At 39.9% G+C, this 21,440-nt stretch overlaps 1 protein-coding gene across 1 annotated transcript in view; it reads left to right on the plus strand.

Annotated features, from left to right (window-relative positions):
* Positions 1 to 291: 291 nt before the first annotated feature.
* Positions 292 to 21,440, plus strand: part of LOC126163144 (caspase-1-like) — a 147,388-nt gene continuing 126,239 nt past the window's right edge. Inside the window, exons 1-2 of the mRNA XM_049920073.1 lie at positions 292 to 324; positions 9,508 to 9,603. Coding sequence (XP_049776030.1) covers positions 9,587 to 9,603 — 17 coding nt within the window. The 5' untranslated portion in view covers positions 292 to 324; positions 9,508 to 9,586. The remainder of the gene's footprint in view (positions 325 to 9,507; positions 9,604 to 21,440) is intronic.

The raw sequence follows: 21,440 nt of genomic DNA on the forward strand, positions 1-21,440 counted from the left end.
CACGTATGCTGCAAGTATTAAATTGCCCAATGTTAACTAAAAACTACATGTTGTAATGTTCTAATAAGTTGGAATGTGACCCTCGTTTACCAACAAGGAAATAAATAAAAAGAACTGAGATAAAGCTAAATGTTTCACGGCAGTTCACAACCAAGAAAATCGGAGGTTGTGGCACTTGAATCTCTAATTTTCTGACTGGTATCTCCGCTATCAATATATCGCTATCGGTGACGTTAATGAGATTTATTTATCAGGAGCCAAGATGCTCTTAGCGGCAACGTTTAGTGAGTAGTGACGGAGCTAGGGACGACGCGGATACTACTGGTGGGTATAGTTGCAGGTTGGAGAGTCGTTTGTAGTCATTCTTAAATCACGGTTATAGTTTTGTTTGGTAAGTCTCTTCTGCTTACATGTGGAAACCGTAGTACCATATAAAAATATATGGAGAATTTGTATTTTAGAGATCAGACCCTTGTTGGAATATGAGCTAAAACCATAGTTTAATACGAGATACTGATGGATCAATGTTAAATAATTTAGGAATCAGTGTTACGTAAGCAAATTATTACGTTTGGTATAGTTAATGATATTTTTTGCCATCTCATCATAATTTGCAATAGCTTCAATGACTTAGGTCCAGCGAGAAACAATTTCTGTTATCCCCTCAGGAAAGAAATTGGTTTCTAACTCGGTACAATAAGCATTTACAGCAAAGGCAAGCTTAACATTCAACGAATATTTACCCTATCCCAGCCATAGTTTGCTGTTACGAATGAAAAATAAGTACATTTAGCTAACTCTGGGACATAGAGCCGCTGTGGAACTATTTCGTAGTCCAGATTACAAGCTTTTGCCGCCGAACGGTGAATGTCTAAGCTGCCATAATATAAGACAGGTCTGACTAATAATCGCCGCGCAGAGGGTCACGCGGTTTGAGGCACCATGTCACGGATTGTGGGGCCCCTCCCGTCAGAGCTTCGGGTCCTTCCTCGGGCATGGGTGCGTGTGTTGTTCTTAGCATAAGTTAGTTTAAATAGTGTGTAAGTCTAGGAACCGATGACCTCAGCAGTTTGGTCCCTTAGGAATTCAAACACATCTGAACATATTTTTTAGCCGTTTGACGCTCTGCATCCAAGTTCCTGCAGACATGAGATTGCTCAGAGATTTGTTATATTCGAGTAACTTTCGCAGCTTGAGTTCTCTTAGAACTAAGTGCTGAATCATACGTTTTCGAGGCTTATAATAATGGTTTTAAATATGGTTCTCGGGCTTACCGTCCGATTTTGTTGTTATGTCCACCAAAACTCTCCAGCTGTGTCACGGGGGTGTTGGAACTCGATATCATAAACCATGCGCACAATAACACTGGATTTGCACATTCACAGAATAATATATAGACACCAAGAGTCACTGGCATCTCGCCAACGTCGTCTGCGTACCACTCACGTATACCATATTTAAAAATGTCAAACAGTAATCAAAAAGATACAACTTTCTAACGTAGCCTATGTTCTTCCCCAGAGTTCAAGCTATCTCCGTGCCAAACACCATCGGAATCGGATCAGCAGTAGAGTCGTGAAAACGTAACACAGTGAGTAACTTTTGCAATTAATAGTACGGGTGTTACTGTGGTAGTATGGATTAAATACGTTGAGAATTTTTCCAGAATGAGATTTCCACTTGCCCGCGAAAGGCAAAGGTCCCGAGATCGAGTCTTGGTCCGACACACAGTTTTAATCTGTTAGGAAGTTTCACATTAAGAATTGTATAAGCGTTGTTTTCTAGCTGTTACCCACAACCACGCTCGCGTATCAGTAAAAAGAAATGAAATGTGCATATGACTTTATTGGGCGGGCAGCTACGGTTGGGACGTTCGGGAGCTTGGTGCAAGTCTTTTTATTTGAATCCACTCCGGTGACTTGCACGTCGATGATGACAAAATGATTACGAGGATAACGCACTCACCCAGTCGCGAGCAGAACAAAACTGTACCGCGTGGGAACTGAACACGGGAACGAATTATCTTGAAACGGAAACATTAACCGCATGATCCCGAGCTGTTTACGCAAATTTGAACGCAACAAAGAAGTTGTAACAGTTGCATGACGCTTAACGGCTAAAATGTGACGCGTTGGTGACTGATATTAGTATGGAAGTATGGATTAAACACGTAGATGATTGTGTGAACATTGTATTCATTACGTTGAATAGTATTATGTAGAACATATCAAACAATAAAAGCCTCTCCACAAATATTATGAAGTTCAAAAGTCAAAGAGTAAATAGATTTTTCAAAAAGTAGTTATTGTTCCATATTTCGCGTTATATTCTTCAAATCAGTAAATATGTTGTGCTACACGCTTTCTAAAGCAGCCTATGTTCTTATTCAGCGTTCAAGCTATCTCCATTTTTCCGAAATCGGCTCAGCGTGTTAGTAGTGAAAGCGTAACAGACAGAGCTACTTTCGCATTTATAGTATTGGTATGGATACGGATTTAATAATTTCTTGTTATATGAAATACTCAATCATAAGGTTACTCTGAATCTCAAAAATGATGGAGATCATTTTTCCTTCCGACAAAACAGATTTCACTTTCTTGACTGTGTATTCACTTTCACAGGTCGACTAATATGACTATAGCTTTGTACTTGGGATGTAATGTTGGAGCTACGTTTCGTCCGCAAAAGTGTAACGACGCCATAAATTCTTCAAATCAAGCTTTTGCTTGTCCAAAGGTGATTTTGTAATGGCCTTTCTCGTATCTTTTCGGTCAGGAGTCATACAATTTGATAACGATCATGGTATCAGTTTCTCCATAAGTCGACTTAGATTCATGATATTCAATTAAGACTAATCAAATCACGTCTTAGATAATGTTGAGACCGGAATTATTCAATAAAACGCAAGGATAACCATTTCAACGTTACAGAATTCCCCTTAAAATTGATATGTTTGTATTGACCTCGCAGTTGCTCTTTGGACGAAAGTCACAGACGTCCAGTGTCTTTGGAAACTACTTCTATAAAGTTGTTGGCTTCTGTGACGAGTGTCCAGTAAACATCGGCTAATACGAATTCACTCTAATTGCCCTCATAGTTTTCTTCCACCTCCGAAAGCTCTTGCTGGTACCGTTCGTAATATTCGTCTAAGGGGTCAGCGCGACAGAATGTCAATCCTAAGGGCCAGGGTTTGATTCCCGGCTGGGTCGGAGATTTTTCTCCGCTCAGTGACTGGGTGTTGAGTTGCCCTAATCATCATCATTTCATCCCCATCGACGCGCAAGTCGCCGAAGTGGCGTCAAATCGAGACTTGCACCCGGCAAACGGTCTAACCGACAGGAGACCCTAGTCACACGACATTTATTTAGGAAGAAGCCCATATAAGTATACGAGAAGTATTCCTTTGCTTCTCCACTGGGTCTGGTTCGCACACCAATGCATACTGGCTGTATCTATACACGTTCACTGCCTGTTCTATACGGTTTTCCACATGTGCTTGTGCGCGCATCAACCACAGCGCACCTGCTAACATGGAGTCTCTTAACTCGCGGTAAAAGTTAAAGTTCACATACTTACAAAGTAATACATTATCTAGCGGGAGATAATAAAGTAACGTCTTTTGCAACATCTTCCACATAGATTATTAATCTACACACAAACGTTAATAAAAATGAAATAAATTCCAATAAAGTATCATAATGCAAAAATGTTCAAATGTTTCAAATGGCTCTGAGCACTATGGGACTTAACATCTTAGGTCATCAGTCCCCTAGAACTTAGAACTACTTAAACCTAAGGACATCACACACATCCATGCCCGAGGCAGGATTCGAACCTGCGACCGTAGCAGTCCCGCGGTTCCGGACTGCAGCGCCTAGAACTGCAAGACCACCGCGGCCGGCACTGCAAAAATGTTATTTATAGTCATTGACAACATACCACAAGAACGAAATTCTAAATAACACTCAAAAATATGAGTTTTGTAATCCGCGTGAATGGGATAAATAGCGTTGTTACGTTACACGGTGTCCATAACGATAGTGATTATGTTTATTTGTGCCCTGTACCTTGATAAATGATCTAGGTACTGATCTACTGATGGAGGTTCCCTTCAGCTCGTTTTGTATGTGGCGGAAGTCTAGACTTTTCACTTAAAAATGTTTTGTCACTGTATGATAATCATCTTCTTGTGCTTCTGCGAAGTTCTGAGTGTTGGATACGGATCGAAATTTAAATGAAATCGTTTTCAGAACGAATCGTACACTCAGAACAGGCCGCTTTACAGAATTTCCCCTAGTTGTTAGAAAATTATCAGTCTTATCAGAATTAGTATTTATAAATCTCAAGAACGCCTTTAATATACGTCATTAACTTTCTTACCGAGAACTGATCTTTGCGTCCTTCTCCCCTAAGCCATCAGTTCTGCAAAATCTAGTCGACTAACAAATCTCCAACCATAAAAAGGGAATGTTCCACTGTCTCTTAATATTTAAACCTTATTGTATTCAAGCTTCTAAATTAACTGGTTTCGTCCTCTGTCCAACAGTTACGATTAATTTTACGCCACTCATTTGCATAGTCAATACTTCCATCTATTTGCTTAGTTTTCCGAGTAAATATACAAAAATAATACTTAAATGAGCATCTTTATTCCTAGCAACCATGACCTTTATTCCGTTGACGTTGAAATTAATAGCTCATTGCTTAGCCTCCTGAGTTATGGACTAGCGTGTTCTGTACTCAGTCCCTCTTCGATTTGTTACCTATTGTTATATCGTAATATTTGAACTGTATTTGTTTTACTCCCTCCCGTACTTCGGGCAGCGATTCGGGACTACACCTGACCGTCCTCAGATTTTCAGTTCACACTGTATTCATGCAACTACGCTCCTGTTTGTTTCATCGTCATTTTGTCCTCATCCGTCATTTCGGTTGTTCCATCGTCTCCTCCCTTTATTTCTCCAGAGTGTATCGTCTCTATAGTCGAGTTAGTATCTGTAACTACGTCGTGATTCTCATTCACTTCTCCTGTTGTTTATGTCAAGTATGTGCCTAGTAGTTTCTCTTCTATTCTTCGTTCTCGCGTCCCCCATCTCACTCATTCCCCACGTGTTGTTCACATGCTTCTGCTGTTCTCATGGTTTCCTACGCTATTTCTCTTCACTCTCGAAATTTGTCCCTATTTTGCATTGTTGTCTTTGTCTAGTAAATCAGTTTTGTAGAGGTCAACTAAAAATTCGTTTAATTCTTAGCCTGTTATCGTGAGCAGTTTCGGAACTTGTTCAAGATCGAAAATTAACTAACAATCTCTGAGAATGCCTCCCGCAGGAGTAGACGTAACCTCGCACACAGATATACGTCTCAAACTAATAACTGATGTCGATAAAATAAAAATCATCGAGGATGAAAACTAGTGTTTGAAAGAATATTCGGGAATAATATTTTACGAAGCAACAGCAGTCCTAAGTAACCGGAGATCACTTTGGATAGATCACTAGCCAACAGATATCATCTTCGGAAAACAGCTGCAAAAATGAAAAACATCAATATTTTTTTCCAAAGGGCAACTGAACCATTTTGGGTGTCTACGCAGACACCGTGGCCCCGGTTTATTCATCAGCTGAGTGCTCTTCAGCCGCATGGCTTAAAGGTCTCTTCACCCACCTATTGGATGTTCAGCTGTGCGCATTGTATCTCTTATGCTCCGGCTTCTAAGCAACATAACTCCACATCTGATAGGAATACAAACTCTTTCTCGGTTGCGATATACAACAAGGTTCTATAATCCGACTGAAATCTCGTCAACCACGAGTGGAGACTCGCAATGATCCGTAGCTCCATGAAAATCTGAGTGGCCATCGCCACATCAGAGAATCTTTTAGCGAGGCGAAAACCCTACTATCAAACTCGTTACCTCCAATCATCCCATGTGGAGCAGGCAGGGCATCTGCTGTTCATAGCAGCTGGGGATGGCGAGGGACGCTCAAAACCGCGACTCCAGGGAGACAGAGCAAAAGATGCCACATATCGTTCAGGATTGCCTGGATCAGTGAGTCAACTGCACCAGGCTGCCTCCAAAGCAATTGAAAGGTTGGAAAATCTAGAACTGGTCTTTTTCATTTGGTTTGTTTTAATTACTTCTTTACCCATTTATTTCACTTGCAAAGGTTAAAGCCTTCCAGACCTCTTACATCTAACCAACAAGAGTTAGTCAACACTACAATTGGTACACTGCAAGAACAATATTATGCACTAGCTTTTGTCCGCGACTTGGTCCACCTGAATCTATTGTTGTTATAAATACATCTCATATTAAGTTTTCTTAAGTATCTCCTATGCGCAGACATAGGCTAGTTTCAATTTCTTTATATGTATATACACGGAAGAGCCTAAGAAACTGGTGCACCTGCTTAATATCGTCTAGGGCCCCCGTGACCACGCAGAAGTGCCACAACACGACGTGGCATAGACTCGATGAAGTAGTGCTGGAGGGAACTGACACCATTAATCCTGCAGGGCTGTCCATAAATCCGAAAGAGTACGAGGCGGTGAAAATCTCTTCCGAACAGCACGTTGCAAGGCATCCCAGATATGCCCAATAATCTTCATGTCTGTGTAGTTTGGTGCCAGCGGAAGTGTTTAAACTCAGAAGAGTGTTCCTGGACCCACGCTGCGGCAATTTTGGATGTATGGGGTGTCGCATTGTCCTGCTGGAATTGCCCAAGTCCGTCGGAATGCACAATGGACATGAATGGATGCAGGTGATCAGGCAGGTTGCTTACGCACGTGTCACCTGTTAGGGTTGTATCTAGACGTATCAACGGTTCCATAACACTCCAACTGCACGCGTCCCACACCATTACAGAGCCGTTACCAGCTTGAACAGTCCCCCGCCGACATGCAGGGTCCGTGGATTCACGAGGTTGTCTCCATACCCGTACACATCCATCCGCTCGATACAATTTGAAATGAGACTCGTCCGACCAGGCAACATGTTTCCCGTCATCAATAGCCCAATGTCGGTGTTGACGGGCCCAGGCGAGGCGTGAAGCTTTGTGTCGTGAAGTCATCAAGAGAACATAAGTGGACCTTCGGCTTTGAAAGCTCATATTGATGATGAGTCGTTGAATGCTTCTCATGCTGACACTTGTTGATGGCCCAGCATTGAAATCTGCAGCAATTTGCGGAAGGGCTGCACCTCTGTCACGTTGGACGATTCTCTTCAGTCGTCTTTGGTCCTCCTTTTGCAGGACCTTTTTCCGGCCGCAGCGATGTCGAAGTTTTGATGTTTTCCCGTTTTCCTGATATCCACGGTACTCTCGTGGAATAGTCGTATGGGAAAATCCCCACTTCATCGCTACCTGGGAGATGTTGTGTCTCGTCGCTCGTACGCCGACAATAACAGTTCGTTCAAACTCACTTAAATCTTGATCACCTGCAACTGACGCAGCAGTAACCGATCCAACAACTGCGTCGGACACTTGTTATCTTATATAGGCGTTGCTGACCGCAGCGCCGTATTCTGCCTGTTTGCATATCTCTGTATTTGGATACGCAGTTTCTTTGGCGCTTCGGTGTATAATGTATATGTGTATATAATGGGTATGTGGAATTTAAGGAATATCAGGCTTGTTAACACAGTGTTAAGCAATTTCCTTTGTGTTCTTGTTGAATATCAGTAATGACAGCTAACAGAAATACACTATTTGATCGGGAGTAATCGGACAGCTATTAATGCACTATAGTACCAAGTGTGGCATTTTTTCCCCCAATGACAGTTTCAACTGTGATGGAGACACTTTCAACGGGATGTCTGAATAACTTCCTCAAGAGCCGCAGCCGAAATGGGTAACAGCCCGTTATTACCTAGTTGGATGCTGGGAACCTGCTGGAAACCACATCCAAGCTGGGCAGCTCACCAGCCCTCGTCTTAACCCGAGAGGTAGATTCGATCCGGGGCTGCCTCGCCTTCCCCGTATCCCGGAAGTGACTCGCGCTCGGCTATCCGGGCGTTCGTTAAAGTGCTCAAAAAGTGTAATTAAAATCCCCAATATCTTAAACAGATCTTTACAAGAAGTCTGATTATTATTTTTCATCATCATTCTTATTGCTCTTTTCTGCAGTTTGAAAACGTTGCTCATGTTGTATGCATTCTTCCTCTAGATTGGAATTACATACCTAAGAACTTAATGTATTTCTGAACAGTATGAAACTAAAAGGCACTGGCTGTTATAGACTGATGACAAGACTGTAAGGGCATAACACGTTGATGAGATTCCGTTTGCAAGTGTATCTTGTCTTCATACCACTTAATTGCACAAATATCACTTTTCTTCTTCAAACTGAAATTCAAGACTTTTGTTATCTTTATGTTCAATGCAAATCTATTGCATGTTGAACCGTTTTGAACTTTCTTGTTTTGCAAGCAGTTCTCTTATTTTTTTCAGTGACTACAGTGTTTCTGCCATGAACAGAGGGATTCTTTTCCTGCCTGTTCTATGTTCGAATAGCACATGGGATAGGCTACATTCCCGCCTCTAATCTCGGCTAATACTCCCCTTTCATGTGCTTTAGCTGTCATAACTGCATTCTGGTTTATGTACAAGTCGTAGATAATGTTCCCTTCTGTGTGTTATCCCCGATAATTTCAGAACTTGAGAGAAGGTATTTCAGTCAACGTTATGAAAACTTTTTCTCAATCTGCAAAGGCTATAACTGTAGGTTTATCATTCTTCTATCTGTCTTCGAGGGAAATTCAAACGGTCAACATTACCTTGTGTGTTTATACATTTCTCTGGAACCTAAATTGATTGTCCTCTAGGTCGGCTTCCACCGGTCGTTCCATTTTGTTATAGGCATCTGTTGGTATTTGACAGGGGTGACTCTCTAAAATGATGGCTCGGCAATATTCAAACTTCTGTACACGTGAATAAGTCCACTAGCCATATAGATAATGGGAGTCTCTCCATTATCACATGTTTTTCGCAATATTTCCCTTTAGAAAGGCAGTATGTCGACAAGAGGGCACACTGAAGGAACCATCTACAGCCTACGTGACGCTTCTCGTCAATATATATTCCAAGGATTTGTGGGGCAGAACTCTGGTGAATTCTTGCTGCCCAGACCACAGTTTGGTTGGGGTTCGAGTAACTGTAGACTGTGCTTCTCACACCCCAGGAAGACAACTAGGGAAAGTGTCGAAATATTGTAGGATACAAAAACAGAAACCCGAAGATCAATGACAGAAGACGATCGGCTGGAAAATGACACTTCCCTTCACTCTTTATGCCCCATCCAGGAAGGTGAACCTAGCGTCTTACGCACTATACCACATCATCAGATTAAAAGTAGTAGGTTCCACAAAAACCGTTTTTCTGCCAAAAAAGGTTATCTTTATCACTCACTGTGTCAATAATATAGCTTCTTCTCTAATTCATCGTGTCATTGCAATTAATGAGCTAGCCACTCTACATCAAGTCTAATATTTTTTCTCTAAACTGATTCCAGGTATCTTGGAAGCCCGAAAGAGTGACGAAGAAAGAAGGATACTCGTTTGCTTCACCGAGGAAGTCGTGTCGCTGGAACGATGAAGAAAGTAAAATGGTAAACATTTTTTTCCTGCTAAAATATTGTTAAAGAAATTAAGGTATGCGATTATAGAAGGAAGCTGAGGTTGTACAAGTCCTCTTTATATAATTACTAGCACGGAAGCAAAGTAATAGCAGGTTTTCCCAAATTGCAGTCATGAGTGGTACAAGGGGAACTAGGACAGTATATGGTACAGTGCAAACATAATCTGATTTGCACGTTACAGAAGCCTATAGTGTCCCTGTCTGTAGGTAATTTGCTGCAACTTGTGCAGTAAGTGAAAAGGTAGCTTTACACTTTACGTCGAACTTCTCCTTATCAATACGCCTTTCGTTTATCAATTTTTCAAGAAAAACACAAAAAAGAAAAAAAAAGAAAAAGAAACAACTTACTGTAGATATAAGTAATAATCTTACAGCTATCCACAAGTCAAAGAAGGAGAATAAATCTACATTTTAGCAGACACAGAGATAACAGATGCATTTGTCTAACAATCTAGATGGAACTTGAAGTATGTCACGTACGTACAGTGGAGCCTATGTATCATTCCACTTCATGTCCATAAAAACTGTTTTTCCAGATATTCGTGTGAGTAGACTGATTGCAATACTGACTGATGTTGTACTCATGGGATATTATTTTTCTGTGAAATTTCACATGTCTGAACGTTTAAATTAAATTGCCAGTGTTAGTACTTCTTTGAAAACTTATTGGATAATTAAGCAGCTGTTTTCAAACAGTGCACGCACGTCACTATACATAAGCTAACTGCGTCATGTGCAAGAAGTCTGAAGTTACTATCACTTTTGCCTGACAGGTCATAAATACACAAAATGAATACGAAGGATCGGTCGATCTTTCTCCATTCAAAATCACATTCTGATTCCTTCCTTCCAAGAAATCATTAGTATAGTCAGAAATCTTATTTTATCTCCCATATCACGCTTGTTTCGCTAATAAATGTTGCAATGGCAATGAGCAAACTGGCTTTCGAAATTCAAGAAAAACTGCCCACACGTGATTGATCTGGTCCGTGGTTTCCAGGGTATCATGAGCGAAAAGTACAGCTCGAGATACATGTGACTGGTGTTTTCGTGATCGGTGCTGACTGGCTGGGCAAAGGTTGTTTTGTTCTACATACCTCATTATGTGTGCGCGAAGGATCGTACAACAGACGGACGTTAAAGGGATTGGACGGTAGTTTTGTGGATCACTTCTGCTACTTTTCTTGCAGATGTGTGCTTTCTTCCAATCAGTGGGCACACTTTTCTGTTTACGGGATTTTGACTGAAATGGGAGCTAATTCAGCTCCATATTATATACAGAACCTTACAAGATGACAGACGACAAGCAAACAACAATTCTTCCAGGGAAAATTTTCAACAGTTTTCATGTTATACGTCTCAAATTATTGACAGATTGCTAGTGTAAAGTATCATATAACACGGTATACACAAAAAGTCTGATAAACAAAAAAAACTAACATTTAGACGCGAGCATGTTTCTTAGTTCCTCAGGCGTAGTGAGTGTGAGCCTATTAACGTGTGACCACTTCAGAGAAAAAACAGCAATAGTCAAGACATACAAAAGGTAACTATAAGTTGCGTTACTTTCCTTATGTAAAAAGTGAGATATGATCTGCTTCAAATCTGTAACTAAGGTGTGTAAAAACGAAAGCATTTATCACTCCAGAAAAATGAAGAGCTTTTTGGTATAAAAGCCTAACCACGTAAAATTAAACATTACCGAAACAAAAGAAAACAACGTAATACACAATGACAAAAATAGCCATAAGACTCATTTGTTGTCAGTCAACTCTTACAAATACGTGGGTGTAACTATTTATAGGTATGCGAAATCGAAAAATCACAGCCCGCATCTCGTGGTCGTGCGGTAGCGTTCTCGCTTCCCACGCCCGGGTTCCCGGGTTCGATTCCCGGCGGGGTCAGGGATTTTCTCTGCCTCGTGATGGCTGGGTGTTGTGTGCTGTCCTTAGGTTAGTTAGGTTTAAGTAGTTCTAAGTTCTAGGGGACTTATGACCGCAGCAGTTGAGTCCCATAGTGCTCAGAGCCATTTGAACCATTTTGAAAAATCACAAAGCAGACGGTAGAACACTAGGAAAATGGGACAAGCCTAAAATATGACTCAGATGTGTGGGAACCTAACGAAATAGAACTAACGTGGAATAATTAACGCTTACAGAGAAGGGCAGCATGAAATTTCACAGATTTGTTTGAGACGCCAGAGAACGTCACGGAGAGGCTAGAAAATCTGACGCTTGAAGAAAGACGCAAACTATTACACGAAAGCCTTAATAGCTCGTGCAACTGGAAATACCATTTGCAAAGGGCTTTATAGTGGTTTGCAGGGAATAGATGTAGCTGCAGCAAGAAAAACGTGCTTAATATGTAAAATCACCATGGTTTGTTTTGAAAGCAATGTTCTAAACATGTTCCTCCTTAAATTAGCAGCACACGCCTCATGACTATAAACTTCTTATCCTTCCCAACATTTAAAAATTTCACAAATGCTAGTGCAATATCCTAAATATTTCCTTTTATTACCAAGCGCATAATCTGACTTTATTCTCTGGGCCCTTATTTTGTTTTGAAATCGTGTACCGCATGTCCCCCTCAGACGCCATCCGGGTAATTCGTCTCATAATTCTCACTGCTCTTTGTTTGAGGTTTGAGAGTGAATGACTGTTTTGATAAACGTGAAGTGATCGGCTTCTCCTAAGCAATGATTGTTCTCTCACAGTGAAACCACGTTTTGTTACCGAGCTGCCGATAAATTCTAAAGTGCTTTTGATTTTTATACTTATCGGGAACTTGGACGATTCAGACAATGCAAGAGAGTTTGTATTGGAGTGTTTACAATTATCTTATCAGACCGCTTTTCCTCCTTGGTATCTCTTCGAAGAAAGCATTACCAATCACATCGTACCTACAAATTCCAAAATCAGACAGCACTCTACTGTAATTTTGCCCCAAATATCAAATAATTGATTATTAAGACAAAGATTTCTTTTATGCGCCATTTTGCACTCGAATGTAGGTTCCAGATTCGCTGTTTATAGCTTTGGAGACGACTTTACCGATAGACGTGAGTTTAAAGCAGAGCATTGTGTGTTGTTTGTCTTGGATTCTTGCGTCAGTGGTGAAGCATGCTTACGGCTGCGCAATTTCCAAATGAGATCGCAGAAAAACTTTAAACAAAGAATTGTGTTATTTTTAGCAGACAGGTTCCGTCTTTATTTAATGTAGCACAGACATTAGCATTCCAAAGTAATTAGTAGGGGGGAGTGTTGTACCTTGGAATACTTATTCAGACACTCACCTCTAATCAATCCTGTAATGGAAGTTTAATGGATTTTCTTATTTCATTTTGAAATGGTAGTATTCACTATATTTGTGCTGCGGACTTTTTCTGAAACTGCAAAAATTTCTCCGGAAAAGTAAGGTTTTTCAAATAAGAAAAATGTGAAAAATTACATAAATTACTCCGGAAAAGAAAGGTTTCTCCAAATGTTAGTAAGTGTGCACAGATACACTATGGTATGCATCTGGAAACAAAACATTCTGTTCAAATTTAAAAGTGTTGCAATCGAAAAAATGTTATTAATACCATATTTAGTGGGCTATGTGTTACATCATTACTCTGCTACATAGCAATAATGAGTAACCGAAATCAAATTAAGGAGGCGTATTATATAAAAAAGAAACACAAGTTAACAACATTTTGAAATAGAAGCTATTGACAACTGACATATATTTCTATTTTTGAGACCGAGAAAATTGTTAACATATTAAAGAAACTCATTTCATTAGCAAATATCACGTGTTCCATGGTAAAGAGGGTTTCTGTTTCACGGTGCAAGACGGTGCACGACGGACGAAACGTGACTTGATCGTCCACATGTTATGTAACTAATTTATAAAATATACAGAATTTTATGCACCATTAAACTCTGTAACTGAAGAATTAACTCTATCCTCTATTTAGCTTCAATGGATTTTACAGCACTTAGATATGTAGAACTCGTAGTACGAGTATTTACAAACACCGCACAAAACACAACCTTTTGTCTCCAAACAACGAAAACAGTAGAACATGGAGGAAACTGCTTATGGCGGTCTCTAGCGTTGGTTCCTTCATGTGATTATAACAATCGAGCATCATGTGTTCCTAGGTATTTATCCTACAGGAACAACATTCTTCCCTATTTCTCTTTTTAGAGAGCCGCAGACATCTACCTGTAAGAAAGTCACTATCTCCATATAGCTGTGTCAGACAATTTATTGTAACCCACAGCTGATGTACAGTCGCTTTCAAGACAATATAGTCTAATCATCAGATACGAAACATGTGCCACTATGAATAGTGCCCTAACTGTGAGGTCCACCTATACTTATTTTCGGCACCAAACCAAGCTCTAATCAGTACACTACGCAATACAATTTGAGGATCACTTTTCTGGAAGCCCAGAGTTTGAAATTTGGCTCAGAGGTGCCTACTAAACTTCACTACAATTTTAGCTAACGCCATTGCGGACATGCCACACGGTGGGAAGGTCATTATACACCCTTTCACCCACATTTCAGCCCTTCTTTTGATGCCTCAGTAATGGAGGTCAGAACCGCGGCGCCTAGCGTGGAAATAACGTAGGTTTCTTATAGGTGGCAGATGAAAACATTTAGAACACACAGACACTCAGAAGCGACACCAAAGGGCCTCAGGAGATGACATAAAGACCGTCACTGCAACCACTCCTTATCTGTTGGCGTTAATTTTCACGACATTTAGGAGTGCAATGTACAGCAGGATTACGCTATTGACAAATTTTGCTACTGTTGGCACCCCCTGGACGATTCAACACTTTTCTAAGGACATCGTGGGGTTGCAACCCCAATGAACATGACTTCAACCCTTTTTAGTGTAGCGTGACTGCATGTTTTGCTTCAGTTTACAGGATGGATCCATTAAGGACCGTCCAAAACCATTCGAACGTGATCCGAAGAAGGAAAGAGTGTCCATGATTTTTCATCTCTCCCTTTTCGCACCCTCCCGTGGCGTGTGTATGGGTGGATGCGACGCTGAAACACGCATGACTAAAACGACAAAGGCTCCCTCTAAGAGCCCACAATTCGGCAACACCATCAGTGACACCTACGCACTTTTGTTGGGCACTGAAAGTATCTCAATACAGAGACATCCATCTATCTATCTATACTCTTGTGAGGTAGGCAACCCTTTAGACATCTTTTTGATTTCGCACACAGCTAACAGGCGCTACTGTGGAGCTGGTTCCTTGTCCGGCCAATGGGTAGGGATCGGTGAACGAGTGGAACAGAACTGTACAGGGAAATTTTTAAAGTGCCCAACAAAAGTGCTTGGATGGCAACAGCATAGTTGTTACCAAACTACGAGACCTTAGAGGGACCATACGGCATTTTAGCCACGTGAATGTTAATATCATGTCCCCCCTGAGCACTCCTCGCAGGGAGTGGGGGAGGAGGGGGGGGCAGGGAGAGGCGGAGGGGGCAGAAAGAAAAGATCAAAAAGCATAAGCAACCTTTTCCGCTTTCGATCATGTTGAAATTTCGTCGAATGGTTTTGAAAGGTCCCTAGTAGTTCCACCGTGTAAACCAAAGCAAAAGTTTCAATCAAACTACAGTCCGAAGGGTTGAGAACACGTTCAGTGAGGTTGCAGCACCTTGATGTTCTTAGAAACGGCTTGAATCGTCCGGGAGGTACCAGCAGTGGCAAAATTTGTCAAGAACGTCGTCCTGCCGTGCACTGCACTGCAAAATTTCGTTTTTGAGTGCGAAATGTTTGAAAATTAACGTCCATAGGGAAGCGGTGGTTTCGCTGATGCACTTTACGCCCCTCCTGAGGCTTTTTAATGTCGATTGTGAGCAGCGGTGTCTTAGAAATATTTCCCTCGGCCACCCATAAGAAAGCTGCGTAGTTTCCACGCTAGCCGCCGCGGTTCTAACTTCCATGACAGAGTATAACACTACCTCTTCTAATAATTTCCGAGATTCGGCATAAATACCGCGACTGCACCTGGGCTCTTCAGTAGTTGTGTACTCACCTGATGATGGCCGGACGTCTCTGGGCCGAAATATCGTGGCAGAATGTCGACGGGATCCGGCTGCATACCCGGAAATTATTAGAAGAAGAAATACGCCGGGAAAATTTCAGAAGTCACATATAACACTACCGTCTGCTACTGTTATACCATAACCACAAAACTGGAGGCAATTTGCAAAACAGGATTATTTTGTTGGATTAATAATGGTATAAAGCAACAGAACAGTGTTACCCTCTGAGAGGAATTTTGCTAGGTTGACCGTGCTGTACCTAACGGAGGTGGCTTATCGGAAGTGAAAGTCAGAATTACGTAAATATTTGAACAGTAACAAACAAAATTTTGCCTATCTGCGCTGTCCAACTGATAAAGAAAACGGTCGCCAGCCTAATTAGGCAAGAGAAAGATTAACGTTCTCGTTTAAGAAAGTAGGTATAAGTTACTATAACGGATCAACACAACCTATACTTTGTCACACGCGAGTGCAGTGAACTCTGACACATACATATGTTTACGGTAAGATTGGAACTAACAGAGCAGCAGAAACAATTTACAAAATTATAACAGATACGGAAACACACTATTACTTTCAGGGCTTACACAAAGTGAATGGTCTTTATAACATTACTATTAATATGCACTTCTAATACACAAGAGAGACAAACACTTAGCAAACATGAGAATATAACGTTTCACAACTGCAGCTTTCTCACTTTTACTACAGCGAAACACAATGTTGACAAAATTGCAAGAAACTGACTCACCTTTTCGAATTTACTACAGACAACAATGTGATCATTTACTTTATAAGCCTCAGTCTTAAGAACTTTTAATTTTGAAGTTAGCGACAGCACTTTAATAAGCAGTTTTAATAGGAATATTTTCAGCAAACAACATTTACTTTAACTCACTCTCTTGCCACCTTAACTTTAACTTTCTTTTTACTATGTTGAAGAGGCATTAATGAGCAAAATATTGGGCTTTAATGTTCTTTTAGTAAGGACACTCGGATATCACTTTAGCTCAAACGGAGAGGAACCTGAGAGGTGTTATGATGAGGAGAAAAATCAGGGTAAGTACATAAATTCAGATATAAATTACCTTATATTTGAGCACACTAACACATCCATTAAGCTGATCCTTCGCTGTACATCATTGTAGTATTCCGATGTAATGATTGCGCAATGTGGTGGCAACTGCATGTTGTTAGGTGGAATTGCAGGTAGAATTGCTGGACTCTGTCATTTCTTGGTGGCGATGATTGATACCAATCCCAGAATAGTTCCAGCTATTTATCCATTCTTCCGAGGCATTGGAAAGCGGCAGGAAAAGCCTCTCTCGGAACCAGCACAATATGCATCTGTTACATGGCAGTGCACGGACTCGTAGCTCGTCTCGGATTCGTAGCTCGTCTCCGACTGACTATCAGTTCCACCTTTTCTACCTAGGCCAACCACAATTTGCGCGCGCTACACAGTTCCGTTCCCGAGGGGAACCACTACACCTTTTACATACAAATTAACTAAGAACCCTGAGTGAAGGTCAGCAGTTTACATAACAGCAAACAAACACATTAAATAAAACAGAACATTTTCACATATTGACACTTCTACAAAAAATTATTCACACAAAATTACAATCATATACAGTAAGTTTTGTCCCCTCCAAATGGGACAAAGCATTTAAATGACAGATACACTAATTTGCATAGAAACAAACCATGACATCAAAGTTTGTACAAAGAAAGGAGTATACAATTTAATGTTATCGATTCAAACAAACACATTTACAGAAGCACAGCAATGTAACATTAAATGAAACAAAAGCAAAATAAATCAGTACAGCATTAGAGCTATGGTGTTACAAGAGGCATCAAAAGATGGGGTGAGGGGGTAATGACCTTCCCTCATCTGACACGTCCATTGTGGCATCAGGCAGAATTGTGGTGTAATTTGTTGTCAGTGCGGCTTCATTAACCCATCTTACAGGTCACATGAACTTCTGAGCTCTGATATTTTATTTGCCATGCGTCAAAACGTTTCTGTGTGCAGCGTTGCCAGCCCCATGGTAGACCATACAGGATGCCACGCTAATGCCAAATTAGATAGGAAGGCTGTAGGCACCTTTGATCCAAACTTCATACTATTGCGTCGCAGTGAGAGACAGTTACGGGGTTTCAAGAAAGTGATCCTTTATTTATTTCTTTTGTGCAGTGCACATATCAGATCCGCAACTCGCTTGGAGGTGCACCACTTTACTGAGGTTTTACCCAGAGTTACAGGGCCACAGCTCCATTTGACATCTGAGGTGATTTTCTGAATTGAATTTCCAAGAAAACCTTTGCGAAATTTCAGTTTATCTTGTTATCATGCAAGATGCACAAATAAAAACATATAACTGAATCACACATTTGAAGTGGTACTTGGCATATATCTCGAGCGCCCATGTTGCCTTCACAAGAGAACCACCCAGCAGTCGGATTTTTGTTATTTTTCTATTTTTGGTACTTGAAGTTCAGAGACCAAATGTCGATCAATGTAACTCTTAAAAATTCGCAGAAAATCGACTTTGAAGATTTTCGATGCAATTTGATTTATCAGTGTTATAGCAATTTTCATGGCGGGTGGCGTAGTTCACACAGTAGTAGTAAAGAATGTGAACTGGGTAATCATTGAATCGCTGGTTCGAATCTTGTTGTGGTTTTTCCTTTTTATTTTTCTTTCAGTTCTAATACCTAGACAAATATATATATATATAAATAAAATTTGTAAATATGCATACATCTGAACATCTTTATTTATGAAAAATACATGTCTTCTTTTTTCGACTTAAATTTCACGCACATTACAAATGTAAATTCTTACTCATCAATATTTTATAAAAGATTATTATTACCGATCGTTTAAATCAAAAAGAACTACAAATTTATTATCGATCTTTCGTAAAACACCGATAGTAAAGAGCTTATATTTGCAGTGGAAACTAGAGTTTTGTATCCGATATGTGTCGTAAAAAATTGCCTTAATTTTAATAAATTAAAGGTCCTCAGAAGACTTCAAAGTCGATTTTCTCGAGAATTTTTTAGAGATTTAGCGACTTGCTTCGGCAGAATGATATTTGAGTTCTGAACATAAATATAAAAAATTACAAAAATCCGATTTCTGGGTGGTCTGCTTGTCAGCTCAACGACTGCCACATTTATCTGAGGCACCTTCTTTTGAAAAGGTAGCTTGTGTACTCGTTATTGTGTCATCAACCAAGCTAGATATCATAGTCAAGACAAATTATTCTTTATAAAATTTTCATTTGAGCTAAAGGACAATTTTGTACAAACCTCATTGCATCAAAGTAAAACTGGGATGGCCTCACAGATTTTCTGTTCTAATCGCATCCAAATCACATTTTATGTCATGTTGACTGAACAGGCTTCAAATGACGATAAAATAGCTGAGAACAAAAAAAAAACCACTAAAAATATTCCACAATAAAATGGTTTTTATTATTTGTATTAAGTTATTGCTTCCGATTAGAGGAATAAGATTCTGAAATCTGAAAATATTTGAAAAGTTATTTATGTATACTTATAGTTGTTTTAAATAATGAATATTAAAAATGATGTCTTTTAGGGGAAAATAGTTATCAGAATACAGGTACTTTGACCCTCTCTTAGAGTGAAATACCTCAATTGATTCAATACGTTTTTTTAAAGATACCAAAAGATTAGGCGAACAGTGTTTTCGTATGTTTGATGGAATTCATTCATTTAAGCTATTCCACACGAAACTTAAAACGAAGGTGGTTCAGATTTTTAACAGATTTTAATGTTATACATGAATTAAAAAGAAGAAACCACAATTGAAAACTTAAATCACCTGCATAGTGAATAAAGAAAACTGAATGGTATGCAACAAGACGGGTAATTCTAAGAAAATTAATGTCGTAGGCGAAAGTGTTATCATTTAAATCGTAAAAATTCAGCTTAAGATAAACAATGAGCTTTCCGTTTGAAGCCGTCGATAACATGAGGGATCCAAAGCCTGCATTCGACCTTAGACCAATGAAAAGAATAGAGAAGTACACGGAACTGTGTCACAAGTATTTGTCCAGAATAAGAGAATGCCAGGGCAAAGTTAAACGAAGTGTTGAATTCAATGTCAAACACGTTTCGTACAACATCAACCAATAGTAGCAGGAATCAGATAAGATAACAGTTGCAGAACACCCATATGGATTTCGTATAAATAGTAGTGTCTGTGGAAATGAAAGATGAATAGTTTTGGTCTGGTTCGTGTTCTCCCGCCTGTTTGTACGAACGACGGTTGCACTCCTTTAGTTTGTTAGGAGATGTTCCAGTTGTCTACAGTAGGTAGTAAAAATAGTAGTTTGTATAAATGGTCGTGTCTGTGCAAATGAAAGATGAATAGTTTTGGTCTGGTTCGTATTCTCCCGCCTCTTTGTACGAAAGACAGTTGCATTCCTTCAGTTTGTTAGGAGACGTTCCAGTTGTCTACATTAGGTAGTACGAATTTAATGATGGACAGAAGGTGGTAAAAATTGTAAAGGGTGACCAAGGTTTGGTCATAGAAACCAGGTTCCAATGGATGTTGGTCGAAGTACTCTTGCAGGTATGAAAACCCTTTTCATCCGTCGTACACGAAGTAAATGTAACACAAGATTGCAAATAAATTTTGAATTGAGGTGATTATATACAGATTAAATTTTCCTTTGTTTATAGACAGGGGAAAGCAGCTAACACCAGCAGTAGAAAGAAATAAAGGGGTTAGAAGAGGTTGCTGTCTCTTACCAACACTTGTTGATATTTATATGCGCAAGTCATAATAAGATGAAAAAAATTCAAGTGTGATCTAACAGTCTCGCCGAAATATAGTTTAAGTGGTATTCTACATGCAGACGATGTTGTCATTGTGCAACAAACAGAAAATAATTTACAAAGGGGGCTTCACATATTAAGAAATGTAGTGGAAGAATGTGGAATGATAATATCTCCACATGAATCAACAGTAATGACATTTCTAGAGAAAAATATAAGATCCAAAATTGAGATAAATGATAAAATATTGCAGCACATACTCTACCTTTAACTGTCTTCGAAGTTAAATATCCCCAAAAGTAGATTACGACATGGAAACAAACTTTGTAAATTTAAATATATATGTGGAACAAATTATAGAACTGGGAAATATAAAACCCGAACAGAAACTGAATTGAAGTTTTATGATAACAATGGTGGTTCCACTAGTATAATAGGGAAGTGAGACGTGGGTACTCTCACCAAAAGGCAGAAGGAAAGTTACTGCAGGTGAAATGAAATTTCACAGGTCAGTCTAAAAAAGGCTGCACGTTGATGGACAAAATACGAAAAACAGAAGTAAGACAAGATCAGCAGATTTTAAGTTTGGGAATAAAAATTATAAAGTACTAGCTGTACCCCGCCACACTTTGTAGTGGCTCAGTCTTCATAAACAGAAAAGTAAGAAAAGAGAAAGCAAATGTTTCTAATAGGTATGGGAATTGGATATGTGTCCTCATCTCCGTCTCTCAACTGTCTCTGTCCACCTCTCCCTCCCCCTTTCTTTGTCTGTCTCCTCCTCCTTTCCCATCTCTCTGTCTATCTCCTCCTCCCCTCTCTCTGTCCATCTTCTCCCCTCACTCTCTCCCTCCATCTCCTTTTGCCTCCCCCCCTCTCTCTGTCTCCCCCTTGCCATTTTCTATGTACATTTCCATTTCCCTTCCCCCT

Source organism: Schistocerca cancellata, chromosome 1 (assembly GCF_023864275.1).
Source record: "Schistocerca cancellata isolate TAMUIC-IGC-003103 chromosome 1, iqSchCanc2.1, whole genome shotgun sequence".
NCBI lineage: Eukaryota > Metazoa > Arthropoda > Insecta > Orthoptera > Acrididae > Schistocerca > Schistocerca cancellata.